This window comes from Elgaria multicarinata, chromosome 2 (assembly GCF_023053635.1).
Source record: "Elgaria multicarinata webbii isolate HBS135686 ecotype San Diego chromosome 2, rElgMul1.1.pri, whole genome shotgun sequence".
In the NCBI taxonomy this organism is placed as follows: Eukaryota; Metazoa; Chordata; class Lepidosauria; order Squamata; family Anguidae; genus Elgaria; species Elgaria multicarinata.
The window spans coordinates 147072663-147097496 of record NC_086172.1 but is presented as its reverse complement, the minus strand read 5'-3'; the positions used below and the strand labels follow the sequence as shown (position 1 = coordinate 147097496).

General features: G+C 41.2%; 1 protein-coding gene across 2 annotated transcripts in view; it reads right to left on the bottom strand.

Moving 5' to 3' along the window:
- Nucleotides 1–24834, bottom strand: part of IFT43 (intraflagellar transport 43) — a 51514-nt gene that overhangs the window by 17726 nt on the left and 8954 nt on the right. For both annotated transcript variants that reach the window (XM_063118913.1, XM_063118914.1), the window contains exons 3-5: nt 18670–18737; nt 4852–4887; nt 3659–3705 (exon numbers count right to left, since the gene is read on the bottom strand). In XM_063118913.1, the coding sequence (XP_062974983.1) occupies nt 3659–3705; nt 4852–4887; nt 18670–18737 (151 nt within the window). The remainder of the gene's footprint in view (nt 1–3658; nt 3706–4851; nt 4888–18669; nt 18738–24834) is intronic.

Genomic DNA, 24834 nt, shown 5'->3' with positions numbered 1-24834 from the left:
TTCCTCTTGTACAGAACAAGCACGAGGGCCATTGAGTCCGCTGCTCTAATGGTGCTGCTTCTCCTGCACACAGCAGGAGCAGCGATTCCGAATTTTAAAAAACCAGACTTAATGAGGGTTGGGGTTTTTTGGATATACAAGAGTAGCATAATATAATATTCAAAACAAAAGGTGCTATCAAGAATACTCAGGCAGATTTTTGGTGTGTGTTTTTAATTTGCTGACCTATTTGGGAGGCAGGGACATGTCAGGATTGGACAATTCTCCCCCTCGTCCTCCCAGGGCTCTCAGTTGGCCAATTCAAAGGTACTCAGTGCTGGCATGGTAATCAGGCAGGCATTTGCATGTTACTGTGATTACAGGGAACAACTTACTTTAATTTAACCAAGGAAGACACAAGTATGTTATATGGCTCCTATGCCTGGTGGGTTCACAGCCTTAACAATGTTCCTGGCAGCTTTTCAGGCTGTGTCTTCCAGAACCAAAATGGGTTTGTGAGCCAAGGTGTCAGGGTAATCCCAGCTAAATACATTGCGTACAATACATACACCAGAGAGCTCTGATGCTCCTCTGTAACAAAGATGGCCAAATGTTCAGGGAGTATGGGAGTTTTAGTCCAAAACATACGGAAGGCACCGAGACACCTACCACTGGAATAGATACCCTGACGGTCGGCTTGGATGACTGACCGGAACACTGAACAAGATATGCCACACTACAACATTTTGTTTCAGGTTCCACTTATAATGTAATAAATACATGTTGCATAGACTGCAATCAGGGACACAAAACTCCCCCTCCCCACGTTACTGACATGCAGAGTGGTAACATGTTCAAGGGTCAAGTTTAACCCCTACCCTGTTCCCAAGCACTGTGCTTCAATTTCTTCTGAAGATCTGAATGACTGCAGGGGGTATTTGTAGGAGAACACTCTTCAAGTGAGGAACCAGTCCAGTCTGCCCAGACTCATGCTTTGGGGATCAACTGAACCCCAAACTACATAATACCTTTGGTTTTTGTCCCCCTTTTTAAAGATATTTCCCTAGCTCCATTTCTTATGAAAATCCTAACAGAGTGAGGTACTCATGAAAAGGAAAAAAAATCAGGATATTGGTGAGAATCAGAGGGAAGAGCAATCTCTAATGATGACCTTGCACAGCACCATCCAGAACTACCCCACATGGGAACTGGACACTTATCTACAGAAGGGAAACAGAAACAAAATAATGTTTGCCTCACAGAGAAGGGGGTCAGGGGCCACACCTTTCAAAATCCCTGTTTTTAAATAGTCATTTCCCCTTACGTGGGTCTATATGGCAGTCTCAGCTTAGAAGAAGCATCTCGCTCTGTGGACGAGACACTCAACAGATACCCCTTTTCCAATTCCCCTGACAGTCAGGCATCTCCCATCTCATCCAGCTCCATTAACTGTACTGAGCTCAGCCACTTCTGCCCATTTTCCCTGTTGACATTGATAGAAAATTGAGCAATTACTCTTAAATGCCTCTCTCTCAGATCACCCAGATTGCTACATACACAATATTAAGCCCTCAATTGCCCCTGGCCAAAAGTAGTTCAACTAGGCCTGTCCTTTAGGAATTAAACATTTTTTGTTGCTTGCAAGGGTTTATTATCCCGAAGGTTGTCACTATATTAAATCCTATTAAAGCAGGTTTCCCATGGCGCAGGAAGCCACAGAACTTCCCTGAGTCTTGGAGAAAGATAGAAACACAGCAACTGCCTGTTGACTCAGCAGAGATTGCTTAGGAACATACATATGTACATACATATACATGAATGTGCATATAAAGAAGCAATGTATTGACAGAATTGTTTGTCTTCATTGTTTCCGGTGTGCAGACTATGCTAATGAACCTATATCTGGGACAGAATTTGGCTTCCTGAGAAACACAGAATTATTAAGAAACCAAGTTTCTAACATTTATGATTGTGTAAATGCAATCACACTCTCTACAAATACTCTTATTAACATTGTTTCAACCACCAAACATGATATTAGAATCTCCCATTAGGCAGAGCATTCTCACTCAGGGTGGTGCTGTTTCCTGCTACTTTGTGATAAGCATGAGAGGCGCGGGGGGGGGGGGGGGAGTTACAATCCTTCCCATAGTTCTCAGATATCCCAACTCAAAAGGTTCCAGTGGCCAACAGGAGTAGCTTCTGTGTCCTGTACAGGTGTCTTTCCCTTGCTTCTGATCATGTTCCCAACTGATAATTCTTCCCTATTTCTCACTTTAAAATATCCTTCCACCATGATCTTATTTCATCCTCATTAAATTCTGCAGAAACTGAAGTATCAGGATCAGAATACAGCATATACATCAATCTAATTTAGTTTGTATGAACAATCTTGCATCATATTGCTGTGCTGCAGAATCTGAGTTTCCTGAGTACTGAATTTTGGTTTTCCTGGCACAGTATTTTATTACTAACGATAAATGATGTACAAATATTTGTGTAGCCTCAGCAGTATGCTATGGTCTAAAAACACACCAAAAAAAGTCTGCACTGAAATCAAAGAGTTCCAACGCAAGTGAAGTGGACAGGAAAGAAGTGCATCATCCATGAAGTTGTGGTGCATGTATAGGACCACTGCTCCCATGCATCCATGGCAATTTCCAGTTGTCAATTGTATGAACTGATTCTTGCATCTCTCAAGTATTAAACGTCACTTCCAGTTGTGTCTGAATGAGAACTCATCCTGATCAGCTCTTCACTCCATGCTATATGTAATGTTTCCTTACCTTTGTAGGGAGGCTTTGGCTAATATTTTTGATGTACAATGCAGTTACATTTTTGTGGCAATTAATCTAGCCAGTCAGTTCTGTACATGGGCAGAGCTCTAGTCATTTCAGGTTAAATGAAGCACCTACTGGCAGAAGGCATCTCTTTGCCAGCCAGGTTTCCTGCTGGCCGAAGTTAATATTTCTCTAGGCAAGTGCCATGAGTAGTTTTCCACTTGTTTCTCTTGGCTAATAAAAGTGTTCCTAGGTGCTGCAAGCCCACAGCAACTGTGAAACCAGGGATAGCGGAAGGCCAGCCAGGAAGATGTGAAAAAACACAGCTGCCAGTAGAAGACAGACAGCAGAGGGACAATCCAAGGCTGAACGTGCCCATGCTTTGCAGACAGGCATGATGCCAAATAGGGCAGGTCTGACTTTTCAGAGGTAATTTTGTAAAACCTCTGATTATTGTTTTTGGGAGGTGTGAGAAACTCACAAACCAATTGCCAGTGGGATGGGGGAAACTAAGGTATGTGTCAGAGGTGCTTGCCCTGGTAGGAGTCCAATAAAAAACAAGGGAACAGTTAAGAGTAGAGATAAATGGAGACGATCCAAGTTTTTCAACTACTTTATGGGCGATTCCTACCTACTTTAATGCCCAGGCTAAACCCTACAAATAATTTCCCATTTCCCTCTTTCAGGCCTGAGACTTTGATCCTGTTAGCGTCTATCACATCTCCTCCAGCTCTCCAATAGAGGCAACTTTTGTCTATGCTACTTTTGCCCCACACAAATATCTTGAATTCACCTGCTGCCTCCCCCACAGGAAATCCCATTTGTCTTTTCTTAACTGGAGAGTCCTCAGCAGTGGGAATGTATGCACTTTAATTTCAGTTAAAAGGGGAGGGTCTTACCTCGACCATCATCTGTTGCCTCTGAGCTCTGCTGCCTCAAGCGGTGACTGGAAGAAACCATAAAAAGGGAAAACAACCTCAGAGGCAAAACTATTAAACAGCTTCTTCTGAAGACTTCCTCTGAAGAAAAACAGGCTAGAATAAGAACTCCATCCCTCCCCTCCTAACCTAGCTGTTGAATATAATGTATTTTATCGTTTATTGTTGTTCCCCGCCTCGATCTGAATGAAGAGGCAGGTAAGAAACATTTTTTATTATTATTATTATTATTATTATTATTATTATTATTATTATTATCCTGTGAATTGTTAGGGAAGAGAGAGAACCTTCGCTACATTTCTTCCCAAACACATCGTCATTTGGACTTTTACAGTGACAATGTCACAGACTTCATTGGAGACCAACTGCATTGAGATGTCACGATAGTCCATGATGGGTTAATAAGCTACTCGCAGTAGCTTATTTTTTAAAATAGCCCACGATCCCTCGCCACATGAGTGGGCGAACAAGCCAGCATGAGTAGCTTATTAAGCTACTGTGTGTAATTTGTCTAAGCTTCCTGCTCCTTGTCTCGCTGCAGTCCTCCTGCCTGAGCAGTGGTGCTGTTTCAACTCTGGAGCACTGGAAGTTTGCAAGATCAGGACAAAACATAGCCTCTGCCCAGTCGGGAGGCACCCAATCCACCATCCAACCTCCGCACAATAACCACCACCACCCATGAGGGAAAATCCCAAGTGTCCCCAAAAGGGAGAAATGGCTAGAAAACCTTGGGGGGGGGGTGTTGCAGGATCAGGACCAAACTCCACACACAGCCTCCCTTAGTCAGGAGGCATCTGATCCATCATCAAACCCCTGCACAGTTACCTCAATGTGCCTAAGTGTGAAATGAGTTTCTTCCTCTCCCTTCAGTCCCCTTTGCTTTAAATCTTGGAGAACTGGGCTCTGCCATAAATTACTTTCTCTGGGTTGTTACTCTGGAGAAATGTAGGAAGGGATGATTTAAACTGCATGTAAATTTTGGCCTGTGTCTGTTCTCCATCTTGTTTTCCTTAACTAATGAATTTCAGACTGAAGGCGGTTGTGTAGCAAAATATGTTTAACTGGCTCCACCCCCACCCCACAAGTCAGATTGGCCACCAGCCGTCCCCACCATTGATGCAGAAATGTAATGAATTGTGAGACAATAAACTTACTCTTCAACTTCTTGTTCTGCAGGTTTCTTTTTTGACCTGAAAGACAAGAAAAAGCCAGTGTTCAAAAAAGTGCAGGATTCCCTCAGAGAGAAAAAAGTTTCCAAACAGCTCTTTCAAGGTGTCACCTGATGAAGTGGCCTATAGTGCATGAAACTTTATGTCAGAATAAATTTGCTAGTCTTAAGGGGCCACAAGACTGTTTGTTGTTTTTCCTCAAGAAAAGTTCATTTCAATGTAATCCTCTGGTAAAAAACGCACAACGCACTGGTGTGGATGAGGGCTCAGGGTGCTGTATTTAATTCATTGAGCCCCCAATGGGCTTGGAACTACATTCCATTTAAACTTGTCAACTAAAGTCTCCCTTGTGTGAAGACCTCTGTGTGCTAAGTTAAAAAAAACAAGGCCGGGGGGCCGGGGGGGGGGGAGTCTGGAACTTTCTCCAAAGATCTAACAAGGCCCAAATTGACGGTAACTTTTCACATTAACAGCAGGAGCACATTTTGGGAAAAGACATTACACTTTTCAGCACCAGATAGAAACATTTTTATTCACCCAGGCATTTTAAACTGATTGTATTTGGGGAGGGGGTGTTCATTAGTTTTGTTTGTCTCTGAATTTTAGTGTTATATTTTAATATTGTAATATGAAAATTTTATGATTGTACGCCAGCCTGAAACACGAACATGTAAAATTAAATAAATAAATAAATAAAATAACTTGTGCATCCTCTTTTCACATTTCCGGTGTAGCAGGCAAAATGCAAATCTGCCCAGCAGTGGCATGCGTAAGCTCCACACCCATTTGGGATGCATGCATTTTACTGTGGGAGAGAAGCAAAAGTCCCTGTATTGCATGTTATACAGGAAGAACACAGAGAGGATGTACAAGACAATTGCGTGTGCTTGTGATTGTTCTTTTCTTGTGACACACGAAGCTACCCTCTTTCAAAAGCAATATAATAACTTTGTATAGGGAGAGACAAGTGATTAATGGTGGTCCTTGAGCAGGTGGTCCTTGTAGCAGTATGTTTTGATATATTTCTCTATGTTATATGTTAATTATTTTAAATACCGGTGTCTGCCACAAGCAGTGTGAATTCAAAATCAAATCAAATATCCTATGCCTACTGAAAAGACAGAGATTCAACAAAGTCACACGGAGTGCCTGATAGAATTGCGAGGCAAAATAGTTTCCATTTTGGTTTTCTAAAAGATCTTTTTGGCACACTGTTCTCTGTAAAAGTGCCCCTGAAACATTAGCCCAAAGCAGCAGCAATAGAAGGGTATAGAGGAAGATTATGCTAAAGTAGCGACAGGTACAAACTCTTGAGGTAGCAGATTCTCCCTGCTGTCCTTAGCCATAAACATAGAATTTGCTATTTAACCTAGCTGCCTCACATGACACTGAAAGAGGCTGGGTCAGATGCCCTGTAGATCAGGGAAAATCTGGATGAGTTATCAGGAGTTCATAATAATAATGTGATGTTGGAGGGAGAAGGCGGGGTGGGGGGATGGGCAGCAGCTCTCTTGCTCGTTCTCCACCCCAGCAAGCCCAGAACTAATTCAGATCTGATTAGGGATGCTTGTTCAATATTCAAAATGTAAAACATGGAGGTTGCTGAACCAGCACTTTGAAAAGTTAATTAAATGCCAGGTTTCTTTTTAGCAGATACTCCATCACTTGCTGATTGCTTTGACTATTCCACAGGATGAAGTTTTTTAACTCTATGCTTTGGGAAATACTCTTTTCTCGCTCCCTCAAGTAGGAGCATAGCATGACCAAGAACATAACAGGGCTTTCCTCTACCACAATACATCTTGCCCCAATGGAAGGGCTGCTACTGAAAAATCCAGACATTAGACCCATTTCTTTTAGAGTTTGGGAATGTCTCATCCTTAGTTTTTTATAGAAACAAGCCCATCCCTATGTGGCAAATGTTATCACAGGAGCTATTATCAAATGCATTTATTTATTTACTGTATTTCTATACCACCTTTCTGGGAACATCCAAGGTGGTTTACAAAAAGTACAAAACATAAAAGTCAAATAAAAACAGAATAAAATATTAAAAACAGCACTATACACCATCACAACTATTTCAAAAGCCAAGTTAAAAATATGTGTCTTGATCCCCTATGGTAGCGTGGTAGGAGACACTTCCTTTTCGTGCACAGTATTAGTTTAAACATGAAATATTTGCTAGGCCTATACATTTTCCTCATACATATATGCTTGGGATAGAGGGAAGACTATGATAATATGCAGACAAGGATATCAGAGAAATACAGATTAAATACCCTAAGCGTCTTAGAATCGCGGGTGCGTCTTAGAATCGCGGGTGTGTCTTACGGGTTTTTTTGTTGGTGGTGGTACTGAAATTAGTGTGCGTCTTACAATCGATGGCGTCTTACAATCGAAGAAATACGGTACTAGTCACCATTCAACCACATTATTATTATTATTATTATTATTATTATTATTTATTTATTTATATAGCACCATTAATGTACATGGTGCAAAATGCAGACCAAATAGATGAATCAGTATGTGTATCAGTTAACGTGGTGCTGACCTTTAGCACGGTTTCCTGGAATGAACTTTTACATTAAACTTGGTGTTTATGAACCATCTATCTAGATAGATAAACAGATGGGACTGCAAACTCTTCCGCCACCAGAAAAAAAATCAAAAATCTAGTAAGCCCTTGCTAAGGGAGTAAATAAATGGTCCAGAAAGACCAAAAAAGTAGACTAAAAAGATTGCAACGGCTGAAGTCCCAGCTATGAAACAAATCTATTCCACTGCTGTTTGCTTTCACGCATCGCTTCCAGAATAAGCCTCCACATGCACCCACCTAAACATACCTATTTAATTCATTGGCATTTCTGCAGAAGGGGCCTCCTCCCAAAGCTCCTCAGAATATACATTTATTTATTCTCTGTACCTTCTGCAGTTTGCCAGTATTTATAAGGTAGAACTTTAAGTCTGAAAATGGCCTTCAGAAGTCATCCTGGTAGACTCATTACACTTCAACCATCTCTGACACAGTTATCAAAATGATTTGGGGGGGGGGGGAACCATGATAAAGGGCCTAATAACACTGTGTGGTGTGCCACTACCTCTTCTTACAGTATACTATTATTCCTGCTATTTATTTTATTCTCCAATTCAAGCCCATTAGAAAACCTATTACCGTTACTGAGAATAATGCACAATGTTAGAAGTCAGACTGACATTTAAAACTTAGCTTCTATAGTCTATAGGCTTCTAACAGAAGTTATTATATTTGGGATGAGCACTTTGTCACTTCATGAATGTAATAGCCAAGTGCCACAGGTTTTTCACCAGCCTTGTCCACTGAAAGAAACATGCTTACAAGCACCAGTGCAAGAAGTCTGTGATAAGGATATAATGTATGCAAATTCACAATCTTAGCAACTCTAGCTTTCCAAGGTAAATTTAGTTAAGACCACACATATCAGGGTGATCCATGGCGTGCACGCACGCACACACACACACACACACACACACTTCATTTAAACTCCCACATTATATTCCAGAAATGCGTAACTTTTTAAATCAGCCCTCCAGAGCTGATAGTATTCCCTCTTCTTTAGTTACAAAAAAATAATAGGGAATGAATGCACTAGAATTTAAAAGACTGGCTCATACATGAGTATTCATAAGTCGAAAACGGTAACATCACTTTCATGTGTGAATGGGCCGTTACAAAAGCAAACACAGCACGTAGAAATTTCACATCACCCCAAATGCAATACTTTTCAATGAAGTCAGTTGACAGTGGAAAAATTAAGTAGTGTGTGCGTGCGCATGCACGCACGCACACACACATGTGAACCAGTCTGCAGTGCAACAGTAAAATAGGAGACCCTGGTTCAAATGTCTTTAGACATGAAGCCCAGTTTTGGAAAGGTCTCTGTCTAACCTCACAGGGTAAATAATCCAGAAAAATTAAAAAAGAAAAGAAAAAAAGGTATGACTATCTTGTGACATGCCCCTACACGATAGGAAGGGAAAGATACATTGGTGGATACAACTCTCTGTTCTACAAATGTCAGAGGATATACTTTGGGAAATAGCAATAGCTTTCTCTATTCACGTTCATATATAGACCACCAATGCTCCCACTTTCCTCTTTTTCCCCAAGCAATGTGTGAGATTTGGGGTGAGGAAGCAGTTCTCCTCCATAAGTGCTACTGTCTCAGAGGTTAAGTGCTGAAGGGTGAAAGACAGCACTAATGTAGACATCATCTCTGTTAAAATGTTTCTCTCCTATTTAATGGAATACTGTGGAGATTTAATGGAGATAAAATAGGCAGGCTCCAAGAAGAGCAAGGATGCTATATTCATGCAGGATGACAATGTTCAGTGGTTAATTAGACACCGTTAACCTGTTTTAACAGGGGACATAAGTGGGATAAATCTGGGCAAATGCCCTTGACATTTTTTAATGTCCGTAGCTCATGGAGGACCCTAGTTATTCTTCCTTGCGGTGGTACAGTACACACAACTCAGCACTGGAAGTCAGGCTCCTGTACAGACATACAACACAGAACTAATAAATTACATACCTTGGGGTGGGGCGGGGACAAGGGTAATTGGGTGTAGGGGCAACTATCAAAGCAGTGCTTGGAGACCATGAAAAAATAATTATTAAGCCTGCCTTCCCCAACTTGGTGCCCTCCAGCAAGCTGGCTGGGAATTATGGGAGTTGCAGTTGAAACCATCTGGAGGAGGAAGGCTGGATTAGGCATAGGCACGAATCTGATCACACTGAACGTTTCAAGATGCCACCTTCACCTTTTAAAAACTTGCTTATTTACCATCCAGTTACGTACGTATTTTTTAATTTTCTAAATTGCCCTTTGTCCAAACTGGATTCCAGAGCATACATACAATATGTGCACCCATTATAACTCCGAATTATTGTGCATAGAATATGGAGTCTGATGTACAATACCTGCTGGTTATTCAATGCCAGCAGCCCTCTAGGAAAATGCATGTAACCAGTATCATGCTGGAATACATGTAACCAGTATCATGCCTTGACACAAATAAGTCGATCATGTCACCCGATGGAACAAGACACATTCAAGTAGCACATTTGCTTCAGAAAGAGAAGTGTGTGTGTGTGTGTGTGTGTGTGTGTGTGCAGAACAAGGGAAATGATCCATGTGGCTAAAACTAGGGTGGGCAGCCAGGAGGTTTGGTAAAAGCATCAAGTACATTAAGTACAAAAAGTACATTAAGTACAAAAAGTACATTAAGACAAAGGTCCAAGTTGAGTTTTACACAGCAGTCAGTTGTACTTTCCACTTTCCCATCAGGGAGGCCATACTATCTTCCAACTCTGTCGCGCTTTGCTTAGTCCCTACTGCACTATTTACCCATAACGTTACAAGGAGAATTGAATGAGTACTGATGGGGCAGAACTCAAATTGCCAATGGAACAGAGACTACCATCGCTGGAACCGTATTGGGATTGGTGCCTATTTCTGTGCAAAGCTTGCCCCCTTCTGACTAAACTTAGAAGAGCACTCCCATCTCATTCCCTACTACTACTTCTCTGCTTTTAATTCGCCACTCTTGGTGCAACTTTGCTTTAAAAAACCTCAGACTACTGCTATACAAGTTAGCAGAAAAATATAAAGAGACCGCACATTTTCTAGATTTTCATCCAATCGCACCGTACAAGGGCGTTCAACTAGCCCTTCAATACAAAAACTCATCTTAACAGTTATGCCTGACTTCCTTTTGTTCCATTTCATGAACAGAGCCCCTGCCCATGAGAGCAGCTGTCCCCAGCTTGGTGCCCTCCACATGGTTTTGGATTACAACTCCCAGCATTCCTGATCCTTTGCCATGCTGACTAGCACTGAGGAGAGTTGACGTCCAAAATATCTGGAGAGCTCCAGGTTGGGGAAGGCTGCATTAGAGGCTCTGCAATCAAGACATGATTGGAATGGCACTAGAACTGCCTTCCCTCCGCCTTCAAAAATGACTTTCAGCAATAATTCTGGATACCACTGATTGCCCCGAACACAGCTACATGTAGTGCTATGCTCCTCCAGGAGTCACGCTACCTTGAAAACTTCCAAAAACAGAAAGCCAGTGTATACAAATAGAAAATATATTGCCTGATTTTTCACTTCTGGAGAGCAACAAACAGATGAAGAGTAACCGAGTGGTGCCAGTTGTGAGCGACTGAGCTCTGCAGGGAGCCAAGGACTAGAATATCAAAGGTACTATAGGTCCAGATGCAGAAGCATCATCACAGCTGAAGGGGATGTTTCAGCATGGCAGTGAACACACTTCCTAGCCTGCCTAAGCTATTTCTCTTTCATAAATGACCCGCAAAACTAAAGTCCCTTGAAGACGCCCTCTTGCTAGAAGAACAGACAGAAGAGAGGGGAAAGGAAAGTACTGATGTTCACAGACATTTTATTTTTGAAGGGAGGAATTATCAAAGAGGAAACAGCAATTTGTTAGGCTTGTAGCATTCAAAATCTCTCTACTTCTGAACAAAGCTACTGAAAACACAAGATGCTTTCACAAATTGACACTGGCTCAAGGGATGGAGAAAGGACAGAATTTTATTTCTAAGGCATAAACAGGTTTAGAGCAGTCTGTAAGACCAAAGTTCTGAGCCTTTATGGTATGGCCTTGTTGACAATAGCTGTTAGAGACTCAAACTAAAAGAGTCATGACAGAATTTCCAGTAGTTAAGAGCAGCAATTCTATGCTTAAAACACCTTCTGATGTTCTCCTGCAAAGTTATCAGTTCTGCCTGTACATAGATTTCCATTTCTAGCCACAAAATTTCATAATTGCTAAAAACTCCAAATGTGTGATTAATATAAAGTAAATTCTTTTTCTATTTTGTACATGTTACCCCAATTAGATAAATTAAATTAAAGTCGTGGCAGTACAGACGATCCTGCTACAACTTCCTAAACTGCATTTTTAATTTATTTTTTGCAATGTGTGTTATTACTAGGGTTGCTTTGAAGTTTTTCCAATGTTGAATTTGGGACTGAAAATAGCAGTTTGGATGGGGAAGTATTTCCCCCAAAAGATACCTTATATGTTTGAATATTCACTTTTTAAAAATCTGTAGTGAGCAGGAAAATGCCATCCATTGATGCTACATAGCCAATCAGACTTGGATATATGACCGTAGCAGACTGGCAAGTGAGAGTGAGGGCAGTGCTTCCTGATCAATTACATTAGTGAACCTGCTCAATGAAGATCTCACACCGTACAGGTTCATGTTACAATGCTACATAGCCGGTCGGAGTTGACTACATGACGACATCACTAAGGGTGAATGAGAGCAAGTGAGGGCAATGTAAATAAATAGGTAACATTTTGGCAAGGCATGCTGAGAGTAAAAAGGAGGTACGAAAATGGTAATTTCAGCTCTGCCTTAGTTATGCCAGAATGATGTGCCACACTCCACCCAGCAATCTTTGATTTATGTTTATATACATTTCCAGGGACCTATGTCAGTGGTTGATGATGGCAGCAAAACTCATTGAAGTCAAAGGTTTACATTATAAATACAGAATGATTGTTAGTAAGGCGTATGACTCTAGAACTAGTATTTCTGCTACTGGAGCCAACTCCAAATCCCAACTGTTTAGTATCAAACGCTAGGTCAGATTCTGTGTTGATATCCATGAACAATTTGCACAGCACACAGGTTTCAACTATCTTGGCTTCCCTCAAAGAAACTCTAAAAACAAATGCCTAACTAGAGATCTAAAAGAGGGACGGTTATAGACATCAATGTCTCACACACACAAAAGGTAGGATTTAGATTGTGTGTAGGTTTGCTATTTTAGCTATTTACCAGGTATGAAAGATAGCTGGATTTTCCTTTTCCTTTTCCTTTTTGAGGTTATAGCATTCACTGTCCAAAAGGGTAGGAGATGTTAACCCAGTTCTTCCAAAACTTTATCAAAGAGATGAGAATTATGCCTTTGTTCAGCATCCTCCTGCACCCAAAATTCATCACCTTTGCATGGCATTTGCTCACAGGGCTGCTACCTAAAAACCCTACTTATTATTATTATTATTTATTATTATTATTATTTATTTATATAGCACCATCAATGTACATGGTGCTGTACAGCATAAAACAGTAAATAGCAAGACCCTGCCGCATAGGCTTACATTCTACTAAAATCATAGTAAAGCAATAAGGAGGGGAAGGGAATGCAAACAGGCACTGGGTAGGGTAAACAGGCACAAGGTAGGGTAAAACTAACAGTATAAAGTCCGAGCAACATCAAGTTTTAAAAGCTTTAGGAAAACTTATGATCCCTCATCCATGCTTCAAACTGAATAGTTAATCTAGAAAGTCTTTTAAGAAAAAAGCAGACTAACTATGTTTTGCTTTTTCATTTTAGATCCAGAATATTTGTAAAAGAAAATCCCACCCCTGTCAGATCTTCTTGATAAAAAAGGGGGTAAGGAAAACAATCAATTATGATCGTATCTTTAGCCCAAAGATTAAAAAGCAAAAGCAACAAACAAATAGAATAGCACTAAATTTACTCTACAGTCACCATTACACTGTGAGGAGCTCCTTAAGGTGATCCTTCTGCTCCGTCCCTTTTGTCTCATTATTTTTGCTGGCTCTGAGTGTAACAACAGGCTGTGAAAAGACAAGGAGAGAACCACCCCAGCAATGACACTGAAGGAGAAGAGGACAGGAGCCAGTTAGCATTCCTGGAACATCCACTCTATAAAAAGAAAAAGAAAAAACCAAACCCACACACTGCAGCTCTACCGCCATCTTGATGTCCTTGATGCGTGCTGATGGTGTGGAGACGGCTGGCACCAGAACAGCCCAAGAGAAGGAATGAGAGGCCAATGGAGATTTATGTGAGGAGAGTGAGATGGACAAGGTAAAATTGTCAGGAGGAGTTGTTAGAAAGTAAAATATATTGTGACAATTCCACTCCTGCCGTTCATCAATAAACTGACAGATCATTTAGTGTCAATTAGGTGTGATAGATGGACAAGTCCCCATGATCCCGGGCCAAAATTAATGGCTGGGAGGGAGAGGGTGATTGAAAATGACGGCTGACATTGAGAAGAAAGTCCTGAAGGTCCCCAAGGGGCCATTACTTGCCTCATTCCCTTGCAGATCAATGCAGGGACAAACCCAAAAACAGACACTTCAAGACAAAACTTAATCAGACTTCCTTTCCTTCCTTCCAAGTTCTGCTTGGTTACTCTGCCTCTTGTGCCCTCTCCCTTTCTACCCTAGTGAGGAGAGCAACAGGTGGCAGCATGAGACAAAAACACTTTCAATAAGCCACAGTTAAGAGTCAGGTTCCTTGACAGTGTTGTGAGGAAGCCATTCTGTAGACTATGAGTTGGTTCACACAGTCAGCCTGGCCGCTTACTTCCTCTCTCCCATTTAGAAGATTGGATGGAGAAACCTCTGTATGAACTAGACTGTATATAGATGCAGTTCTCAACGGCCAGCACCAACAGCTATTTCAAGAATTCAAGCACCCTGAAAAAATGCCAATACAATCAGTAGTGGAAGTGGATCCTGCAAGTTACACCCATGTACAGCCCAGTTCACATGGAGGTTTCTCCTCATAATCCCTTGTTACTGAAGGGACTGTTCTTTGAGTAAATATCCAGTTTGCATGGGTGAAGCAGCACTTACTTTGGCAACAAAAGCTTTTGCTTCCATGAGAGGAGTTGTTCTAACATTTTCAAAACCCTCGAGGTCACTGAATACATAGAAAATTCGATACTATTTTTATTCATAATTTGAATTCAGAGCCTACCTCATGCTGAAGTTATAGAGTGGGCAACAATAAAAATTAGAACATCAACAGAAAATACTCTATTAGAATCTAATTAAGCTCCATCTTTGATTAGCAGATTTTCAGTTATCTCCAGAGCCCTCAAATTAAGTGCTCAGTCTCCAGGGATTAAAAAAAAAAGTTCTTAGGAGCCTGGTTTAAATGCTTAAATGCTGGAGGTTTTCTCAGTCTTGTCACAGCTCTCAACAAGCTACTGCTAGCTCCAGAACCCAAAGCTGCCACTGAACACACTCCAAGTAGATGCCTCTTTCGCTTCAGAACTTAATATTTGCCCCAAGCATCCCACCCACTCCTAGTCATCTCTAAAGTACACTCGGAACTCTCCTCGGAACTCCAGGTACTCTAGAGGCACCGTCCACTGGGAAGTTCTCCTGAAAAAGTTCCATTAAAGATAATAAGAGCAGTACCAAGGCTCAAGCAGCTCCCATTCACTTCTATTGAGCTTGCAGAGGAGAACTTCAAGTGGACTTTTGCTCCAAGGCATCTCCTGCTAGCTCTTGCTTCAGGATACACTGAACCATGCATGCTTCATTATATGCTCTGACTGTTCCCCTCATCTTAAGGACTGAATCACATGCCAGAATAACCAATTTAGTTACCAGACCCAATCAACTGCTCTAAGGCAGTTTTCTCCACACATCAACATCCTGCAAAACAACTACATAATCATCAGCTCTAGCTTACTTAAGCAAAGAGAGACCATTCCTTGCTTTGAGAAATATTCCTTTTCAGCCCCACATACAAGGGTTTGAGATACCAAATGTAAAGAAAACATCCATCTTCCATCAAGGTTTCTACCAAAGTAAAGGATCACTGACCACATTATTTGCTGTGAGTAAAGGAACAAGGTCTTATTTTCACTTTTTCCTGTTGCATGAGGTATAGCCTTCTTACCCATTCCTCCTGCCCAATGCACCTTGGATATACTTTGCTATGGTTTATTAGAGGCTTGATTACATCAGACAGGCTAATTCCATATGAGCCCACCTGTCTGTTCAGTTCTTTATCGGAAGCCCTCCTTGGGCTCCCTCACCTTCAGAGTTGTGGTAGATGATGACTAGAGACAGGGCCTTTTCTGCTGCAGCCCTGCATCTTAATATCCTCAAAGAGGTTTGCCTGTGGCCCTTGTTGTGAGTGTTCATGAATCCATGATTCCACTTTTAATTAGTTTAGCCAGTTTCTCTCTAATCAATTTTCTAGTTCTGGTAATTTTAATGATTAATTTTCTTTATTGTATTGCTTACATGCTGTGATTTGTACTGATTTATTTTACTGTAAGTCATCTGGAGCTTATTTTTGGAAATACAAGATATTAATATAATAATGATAATTATAAAGTGCTCCAGTAAGCTCTATTTGACGCAGGTAGATTTGTGCAAATCTTTTTGGCCTGATAGTGAGGGAATTCAGTCTAACTACCCATACTAGTTTTCAATCCCACCCACCCTCTTTCTCCCACAATGCTCTCTGTGCTGATAGGCATGTGTAATTCCTTTTCACTCTTTTCCAGTATTCTCCCTCAATAATAATATTTTATCAAACATCTTTTCCTCATTTAAATAGCACTGGGCAGAGCAATGCTAGCTCGCAGATTCATTGGCTAGTGGGGCTTAGGATAGAGAGCACAGCCCCTGCACCGGCAGAAAGGCCACATCCGTGGACAGCTCTGCAGGCATAAATCTATCTCTGGTGGTGCCTGCAGGAAGCCCTGAAATGGGGTGTTATGGGAATGGGACAGAGGCAGCTTTGGATGTGTTGCATCAAAGCCACTATGTTTCAATTTGTTGCTCAGATTCGTGCCCCATGATGGCACAACACTAGAGGCAATAATGTTGTGCTAGCAAAATCACTGCTTTTTCACTTTGTACTAGCAAGCGCTAACAACACTGCGCTAGTGCTAATTTTGTTGCACTAGCATTGGTTTATACTAAGCAGGTCATTAGCCCTAGCACTGCACCACCATTGGAAACTACCCTCAATATCCTAGCTACTACTCTACACTAAAACCAAACATAGATACTACAAATCCACAACAAGGTGAAATATGCTCCTCCAAGTACTGATTAATTGCTTGGGGTGTTTATATTATTATTATTATTATTATTATTATTATTATTATTATTATTATTATTATTATTACTATCCCACCTTTTGCCCAATACTTTTGCTCCCAATTCTGTTGGGTACAGTGGATTGCATGAAATGACCTTTAAGATAGTTCTAGACTTCAATCCTGAAGGCTTTGATTCAAGTTACATCACTCGAATGGATTTGTGTGGTCTCAGTTCCCCATCTGTAATATAGGGGGGTATCAAACAAGATTTTTTTAGACAGTGAACACCAATAAGATTGCGCTTGATAATTAATAGTATTGTTGGCTTCCCCAAAGTTAGCATTGTTGTTCTAAGTCTTACAGGATCTGTCTATGTGTAAACGAGATGTGAAACAAACACAAAACAGGAAATTATGTGCTAGCTGTAAAAAAAAACAAAAAAACCAGAAAGGAACAAATACCAGTTGTGACAGACCCTATAAAGAAGAACTCAAGGTTGAAAACAGAAACTACGGTGTTTTTAAAAGGGAATCTTGGTGAATCCCTCCTTCTGCCTTCACCTCTTTCATGCCGTTTAAATTCCTTAACATATGAGAATAAGTACTCTGTGCCAGACGCCTGGTGATCTCTTCAGAAAGCACATGCTCTTTTCCCCTTGTGTCTTATAAATATAATGCATGAGCTAACATAACGGGCCATTTACCGTAAGTCTGTTTATCAAAAGGTAATGATGTCATGAAGTGCATCTGCACAGCTTTCAGAACAGAACTTGAGTGCCCTCTGCTGGATGGAGAGCAGTCTTTGCAGCAGAAACAATATACATTATGGCTTAAGCGAAATGTATTCTGCTGCAGATGGAGCTATGTGTGGGAAGTGGGGAAGTGTGGGTAGATGATACCTACAGGGAGGGTCCAAGGAAACTGTACTTTGTTCTTCACCTTGCTGTTCATGTGTCTTTTGGATTCTTCCCCCTGCTCAGTGCACCTTGGTCTCCCTTTGCTTGTGGGTCACTAGAGGCTGCATGATGTTGGATAATTCAGTACTAGAGTTCAATCTATTTAGCAAAGGCAGGTCTGGACAAAAGGTTTCAGCCCAATATTGAGGGAATTCAATCTAATCATTCATGCCATTTTCAATCCTCTCCTTTTCTTTTTCTTTTCTTTTTGGTTACACTGACAGATGAGGCTACAGACAAAATGTGTTAACAGATCTGGATAATCCATTTTGCTTTCAGAATGAATTTCCTTATATTCCAATAGCTATACTGCATAAAATAAAAAAATAAAATAAAAATGTTAACAGAAAAAATAGGTCAAGTAATCCATGGGTTAGCGTTACGTACAAGCCAAGTAATCGTGTACAGATTCCAAAGAACTCAACTTTTACTACGTGGACCATATTTCCATGTGGAATGTGTAGAATGGCCCTCAACAGAGATGGTGAAGGAGCTTGACAGTTCCTCCAACATCCCTTAGATTTATTTTCCAAAGGAGCAAAAACCTGCAACAAATTCTTGGCTGCTGCCTCCACTGTCCTGTCAAAGCCTTATGATGAATCCTAAGCCTTCTAGAGAGGTAGAGGTGTACTTCGCACAAAACTACGATTGCCAAATATAGGGAGACTATTCACAAACGCCTATACCAGGATATTTTATCCTGTGCCAAAAAAAGTTCGTGAATTCATCTCCACCAGCCTTGTTACACCAGCTGGAAGAGAAATGGACTGGGACAACCAAGACAGGTATCTTCTCTGCAGTAACTGACGTCACAAGAAACAGTCCAAGGAAATGCATCTAGCAGGTAAGAAGACCTAGAGGGCAACATCCATGAAGATATTTGCTAACTACAACAGTATGCTCTAAATTGTCGTAGATTTAAACAAAATTGCACTCACTTGGAAGCACTCACACCAACCAAGCCAGACCACACTCCTTCCCGGATATGAGGTTTAGATGAAGGGCGCTTAAAGAAAGCAACAAGCAGTAGGAGAAAGAGAGAGAGAGAAACAGGTTATTGTTATATTATATTACATCATATTATATCAACATTTGTATTCCTGGCTGTTTTATGCTAGGAATGGGATCTCCAATGTAAGCTAACAAGTATAACAAAATCAGCAAGCACAATAAAAGCAATATAACCTCATTTAAAGCAGGGTTGGGGGACCTCCAGCATGCAAGCTTAACCCAGCCTGTAGAGATTCCCCATCTGGCCCACAGAGGCCACCTCCTCCAAGACCTACCCCACTAAGGGAAAGGATCCCCCTATGCACCATACTAAGGGAAATTGCTGTGGTTATCTTCAATAACTAGCTAGGGGGTAGCAGCAGGGTTTTGGTTTCCTATACCACTTGTCATCCCAATCGAGATAACGAGCAGTGTGCCAAGGGACTCAGCCAGCACTTGGAGGAGTTGCTCCATTGCACATTGATCATGAATCGGAGATAACAGCAAGGACTGGCCCCTTGTTGTCCCCAACCTTTGTCCTCTGTATCTGTCCCACCCTCTGTCCTACTTCTTTTAGCCTCTTCCATTTTCTAGCAATATCATTGCTGGGCTATTAGACGTTCCCCTAAGGACATGCATAGTGTCCTAGAGTCTTTCCCCTTCTCACTGAGAAATCATTCTACATGTTCAAAAGCCTCCAACACTTGTTTGGCAAGGCGACCTCATATCCTGAAAAGAGCTAGGAGAACATAGTAGGAGTGGCTAAGAAACCTAGATATTTTTCTCTTTTTTATTGTGAATATCAACAAAATGGAACCCAAAAAAAATCATGAAAACAGAAAGAAAATACATTACATATACAGGAATATCTGTGTTTTTCATCAGATATACCATTAATTTTTTTAAAGGGGGGGGGAGATTTATGCATAGATTTCAAGAAAAGCAGACCAAATATCCAAATATATCCAGTTGCAAGTTATGCCTTTATAACACATGTGCAAATGTTGAGAGCGTTGTTAAGTCCTCAGTCCTTTGCATTACTAGAGGTGAGCATTTATCCTTCCAATGTGATAATATAAGTCTTTTAGCTGTCACAAGGGCTCTGAAAATCCATTTGCGCTGACCATGTGTTAGCTTCCAAGAAACTGGGAGGTAGTTTAGGAGGACATGCACATCCTTCCATATTAAAGATTGTTGCAATACAAAGTTTATCTATTATAACCTCCTCCCAAAAGGGGGCAGCTACTGAGCATTGCCAAAACATGTGAATTAAAGAAGCATTTGGTGCATTACACCTCCAGCAATTGTGTAAGTTAGACAGACCCTTATTGCAAAGGCATTGCGGAGTCCAATAAACCTGAAACAAGATTTTTTGCTGAATGAGATAGAGCCTAAGATCCATAGATACATGCTCACCAGGAGATGAGCCAATCACTTTGTGTCTCTGTCCCCACCCCATCTGCAATACTGAGGAGGGAAGAAAGGACTGTACCATGGCAGATGAGAATTCCATTTTTGAACATTCCTCCACATAAAAAGCTCCTTTAAAATAAAACAAACTAGCCCAGCCATGAGAAAGGTTCTATCCCAGCTGTTCTCGTTTTCTATTTGCAGGGCTTTTAATGTAAGAAAGCATTCAAAAATGTGATCCCCTCCTGCAGTCCGAACTGATGCACCCCCATACCACTACCTCCACACTTTTTCACCTCATTCTGTGCTGCATGTCTTGCCCATTCTTACATGTTTATTTAGAAATAAGCCCTACTGTGTTCAATGAGGATTGCTCTCAGAGAAATGTGCATATAATTTGCAGCCACCATGTAGTATGTATGAAGCATGTGGAATACTCTAAAGAGGGTTCTACGTTTAAAATCACGATAAAGAAATAAAAAAATATTTTCAGTATTATTACCATAATTACTGAAGTCACTATGACACACAGGGCTGAAATCAGTTCTCCTCCCTCAACTTCAAGGAAGTGCTTAAGTCTTTTACCATAAAGGAGGTGAGGCCAAGAACAGTCTTTAGTTTGAGCCTCACTGAAGTATATCTAACTGTCAATCATATTTCCTGCAGCTGGGACAATTGTAGGACTTCCATGTGGTCAATTTCACCTTTAGCCACTGAACAACTTTGGATTGTAGTAATAAGTCTTTGGAGACCAGTTTGATATTGTTATACCTTGCCTCTATTATACTGGCTAGTACACTACTGAAATAACCATTTTATATATCCTATATTTTGATGCTTAAAACTAAGCTTTCCTTCTTTCTTTTTAAACAAATACCTTTTGGGAGGCTAGCCCATTCCCCAGCTTGCTAAATAGATTGACTTGGGTTAAAAAGCACTGCACGCTCAGATAAGCAGGATGGAAACTCACAGGACCTAGAAAGGAAGGAACTAGAGTCCTATGTATTAAAGACACTCCCTAGAACTTGAATCTTATTGTCAAGAATGCCCTGGATATAAAGACTATTTCTAGTGATGGAAGCTTTTTTGTTATTGTTTTAGTATCAGTCAAATCTACAGATTTTGACTCTCCTGGATAAGCCATGTAGGTTTATTCATGAGAGTGGTTCTCCTGAGTTGAAAGAAGCTCACTTTCCACTTACAGTCTACTATGCTTCTGTGTTTGTGGGAAAATATCTCAAGAATGAAAGAATTGCATTGCAAGATCAAAGAAAGATCCATCTAGTCCAGCATTTATTTTCAGTCTTGGCAACCCAGCTGCTGTGAGCACTCTCATACAGAGCATGGAAGTGATATCCTTCCCCATTTGTCTCTAACATCTGGTAGTCAAAGGTATAGTGCTATTGTAAACAGTAATTCCACTTAGCTAACACCCATGCATTTGTCCAAATGGCTAGCTTTCCATGTGTATGGAAGCACATTGGTACATGATGCATGTTGAGAATTTAAAAATAGAGGCAAATCTGACTACATATATATCAATGAATATGAACTGCCTGCAATTTTCCTGGAAAAAACTCTTGGGTTTGTGATCAAGTATCAGTGGCAGGAAAAGAGGCACTTTTCATGGATTATTAGGAAATAGATTGAAAAATTAAATAGTTAGTGTTGTGATGTGTTTCTATAAAGCTATGATACTGCTACATCTTGAAAATTGTGCATAGATATTTTGTGCATATGTGTATTTAGGTATCATCATTCCATGTCCAAAATGGGGCTGCCCAGGGTAGCTTACATAATAAATACATAATAATGACATCAATCCAAAATATAAAACCTAGATCAACATACAGAAGCAGCAGTAATACCAAAGTTTAAAAAATGAAGCTAAAAGTGAACTAGAACTAAAACAAAGGGGGTTTCACTATGCAGCATATAAAGGCTTGCTAGAAAAAGAAATGTTTTCAAGTAATGACAGAACACTGGCAAAGCGGGGTTCATTAAACCTCCCATGGCAGGGAGTTCCACATGCATCACAGCACAAAAGAAAAGGCACGCTCTTGCATCCCCTCTGGCTGCACATCCGCAGGCCGAGGGATGTGAAGAAGGGCCTCACCAGATGATCTCAAAGAGCAGGCAGATTCATAAGGGGAGATGTATCAGTGGGCCCCTTTTGCAACAATACAGACTCTCACGCCCTTCAGCTATACAGGGGTGAACAACATGTGGCCCACCAGACGTTTTGGCCTACGGCTCCCAACAACTCTCACCATTGGCTACATTGGCTAAGGTTGATGGGATTTGTAGGCCAAAACACCTAGAAAGCCACAAGTTGCCTACCCCTGAACAGTGAGAGCCACTGTGGGCCCTGAGTCAGCCAGAAACACAGGCGTCCTCGGGAGTTGGAGGTCAGAGGTGGCAGCTCACCTTTCCCAGCTGCAGCAGGACTGATCTGCATCAGCTGTGAGTTGATGGGTGCTGACCAGAAGGTAGTGAGGGCCTCTGGCTGGCCTCGCTGGGAGAAGCCAAATCAATTCTGGCTGCCCCAATTCAAGGTGCCCTCAGGTCTGATTCAGCAGGGCTCTTCTTAACATGCGATCTCCCACGTCACCTGCAGTCCAAAGTGATGCAGCCCTGCAAGGATTACTGCATGCTCTTAATACATGTTTTGATTGGATGACATTGGATGGAAACTCTTCTTTACGCCTCTTCAGCCCTTTCACATTAAAAAGGAAAAGAAAAAAGAAAAGGGAAAACGTTCTAGATGCCTCCAGAAAACAGCAAAAGAATGGAATGGATCCTGAGGGTTCCATGAAAGCCCAGCGACTCCTACAGGTGTAGAAACAATTTGTTTCTTTTTGCAATATTTGTGAGTGTGGGAAATGGACAATGCTTTCCATTAGGGGCTGCTGCCTCCTGGAAGGAAGGGGCACGACCCAACATAGCTCCCTAAGAGGAGCAAAAATAATCACTCTCCAAAAATAAACAGGGGGAAGGAATGAGTCGAGTGCTGCAGTTTCAAAATACCAGCTTTCTTCAGCAAAGGGGGCGCAGAAGGGCAGAGGGACAAACAGAGAGCTCAGAACGCAGGAAACAGCTTCCTTATATGGGCTCATCCGCAAGCGACAGAGCTCAGTCGACTGGAATGACTATGTCACAAAATGTGAAGCCTTCAGGGGCTGCAGTGAATGGACTTTTCTGATCTTTAAATGATTCCTCCAGATTCTTAAGATGCCAAACCCAAGAGGCTGTAGTGCCAAAAAAGGAGCATTTTGAATTGGGATGTTTTAGGAACACACACCACATATGGGCGTAAGTGCGCACATATAACAAGCCCCTATACACATTTCGTCACCCTATACTGAACCCTCAAATGTACACTAAGCCAACTCATACAATTTCACACATTTGTTATGTGTACACACAACCTATTACATATTTTTTTAAAATCATACTGAGGTTTCTAACATCTATTTCCTATTACCACAAGTACTTTATACACAGATACACTACAATGTCAGTTATCCCTAGGGCAACACTTCCAACCTGCTCCTTATTAAAATAGAAATGGAGACCACTGCATAACCCAGGCCACAGCTAGACCTAAGGTTTATCCTGGGATCATCCAGGGTTCATCCCTCCCTGAGCACTGGATCCCCTGTGTGTCACCTAGGTGAACAGGTTTGACCCCTGGATGATCCAGGGATAAACCTTAGGTCTAGCTATGGCCCCAGATGGTTACAACAACCTATAGTCAAGGCGGTACTTCAGCAGAACACATACCACTATATTCTACTCCTCACACAGCCTAGAGCCCACCCTGCAAACAACCTTGCAAGACTTTTTTAAAAAAAATATTATTCATATTGTAAGATGATTTCATTGACAGAAAGCGATGATAGAGGAATGCAATACAGGGAAACAGCAAAGTTCAGTATGATGCTACACTTAGGCTGTGAACTTGAGATTGGAACTCTCCAATATAACTCTTTGTATGGTATCACTTGTTTTCACAAGTCAAACAATTCCACTTGTTTGGATTTGTTTGGACAGCATCTAACTTACATGTAGATGCTGAAGTTTCCCTTCAGGAACCTTCAGCATCTACATGTAAGTTAACCAACAGCCTAACCAAATTGCTAATCAAATGAGACAATGGGTTCCTTCCTGAGCTTGTGCCAGGTTTGATACCAACTCTCATGAAAGCCTACCAAGAAAGGGTTTAGATTTGGAAATTTAGCTTACTGAAGTCTGTTCACTCCCCCCTCCCCAACTGTGCAGCATACATCTCCCTTGGTTTGTTTTAAGCAGTGCAACAAGGATATCCAAACTAGTCCAGGGGCTTTCCCTTTCCCCCTGTTATGTAGAGACAGGATATTGTGTTGCTGAATTAGGGCTAAGAAGTGTTGCACTAAGGGGGAAACCCTGTTTTGGTTTTCAAATAGTTTATAAAGGCCACCAGAACAGTGGCCTTCAACTGGTCAAGTCCCGAGACCCACCTTGGACTCCCAACCAACAAACCGCTTTCACAATTTTCTCCATGCTCAGCATGGTGGCAACAGCTTTGTTACGACCCATCTAGACTGATCGTGTCACCCACTTTTGGGTTGAGACTCATCAGTTGAAGACCACTGCACTAGAAGATTAGTTGAAAAGTAGATCTAATGGACATCAGCCTAAAAGTGATAATAGAAGCCATTAAC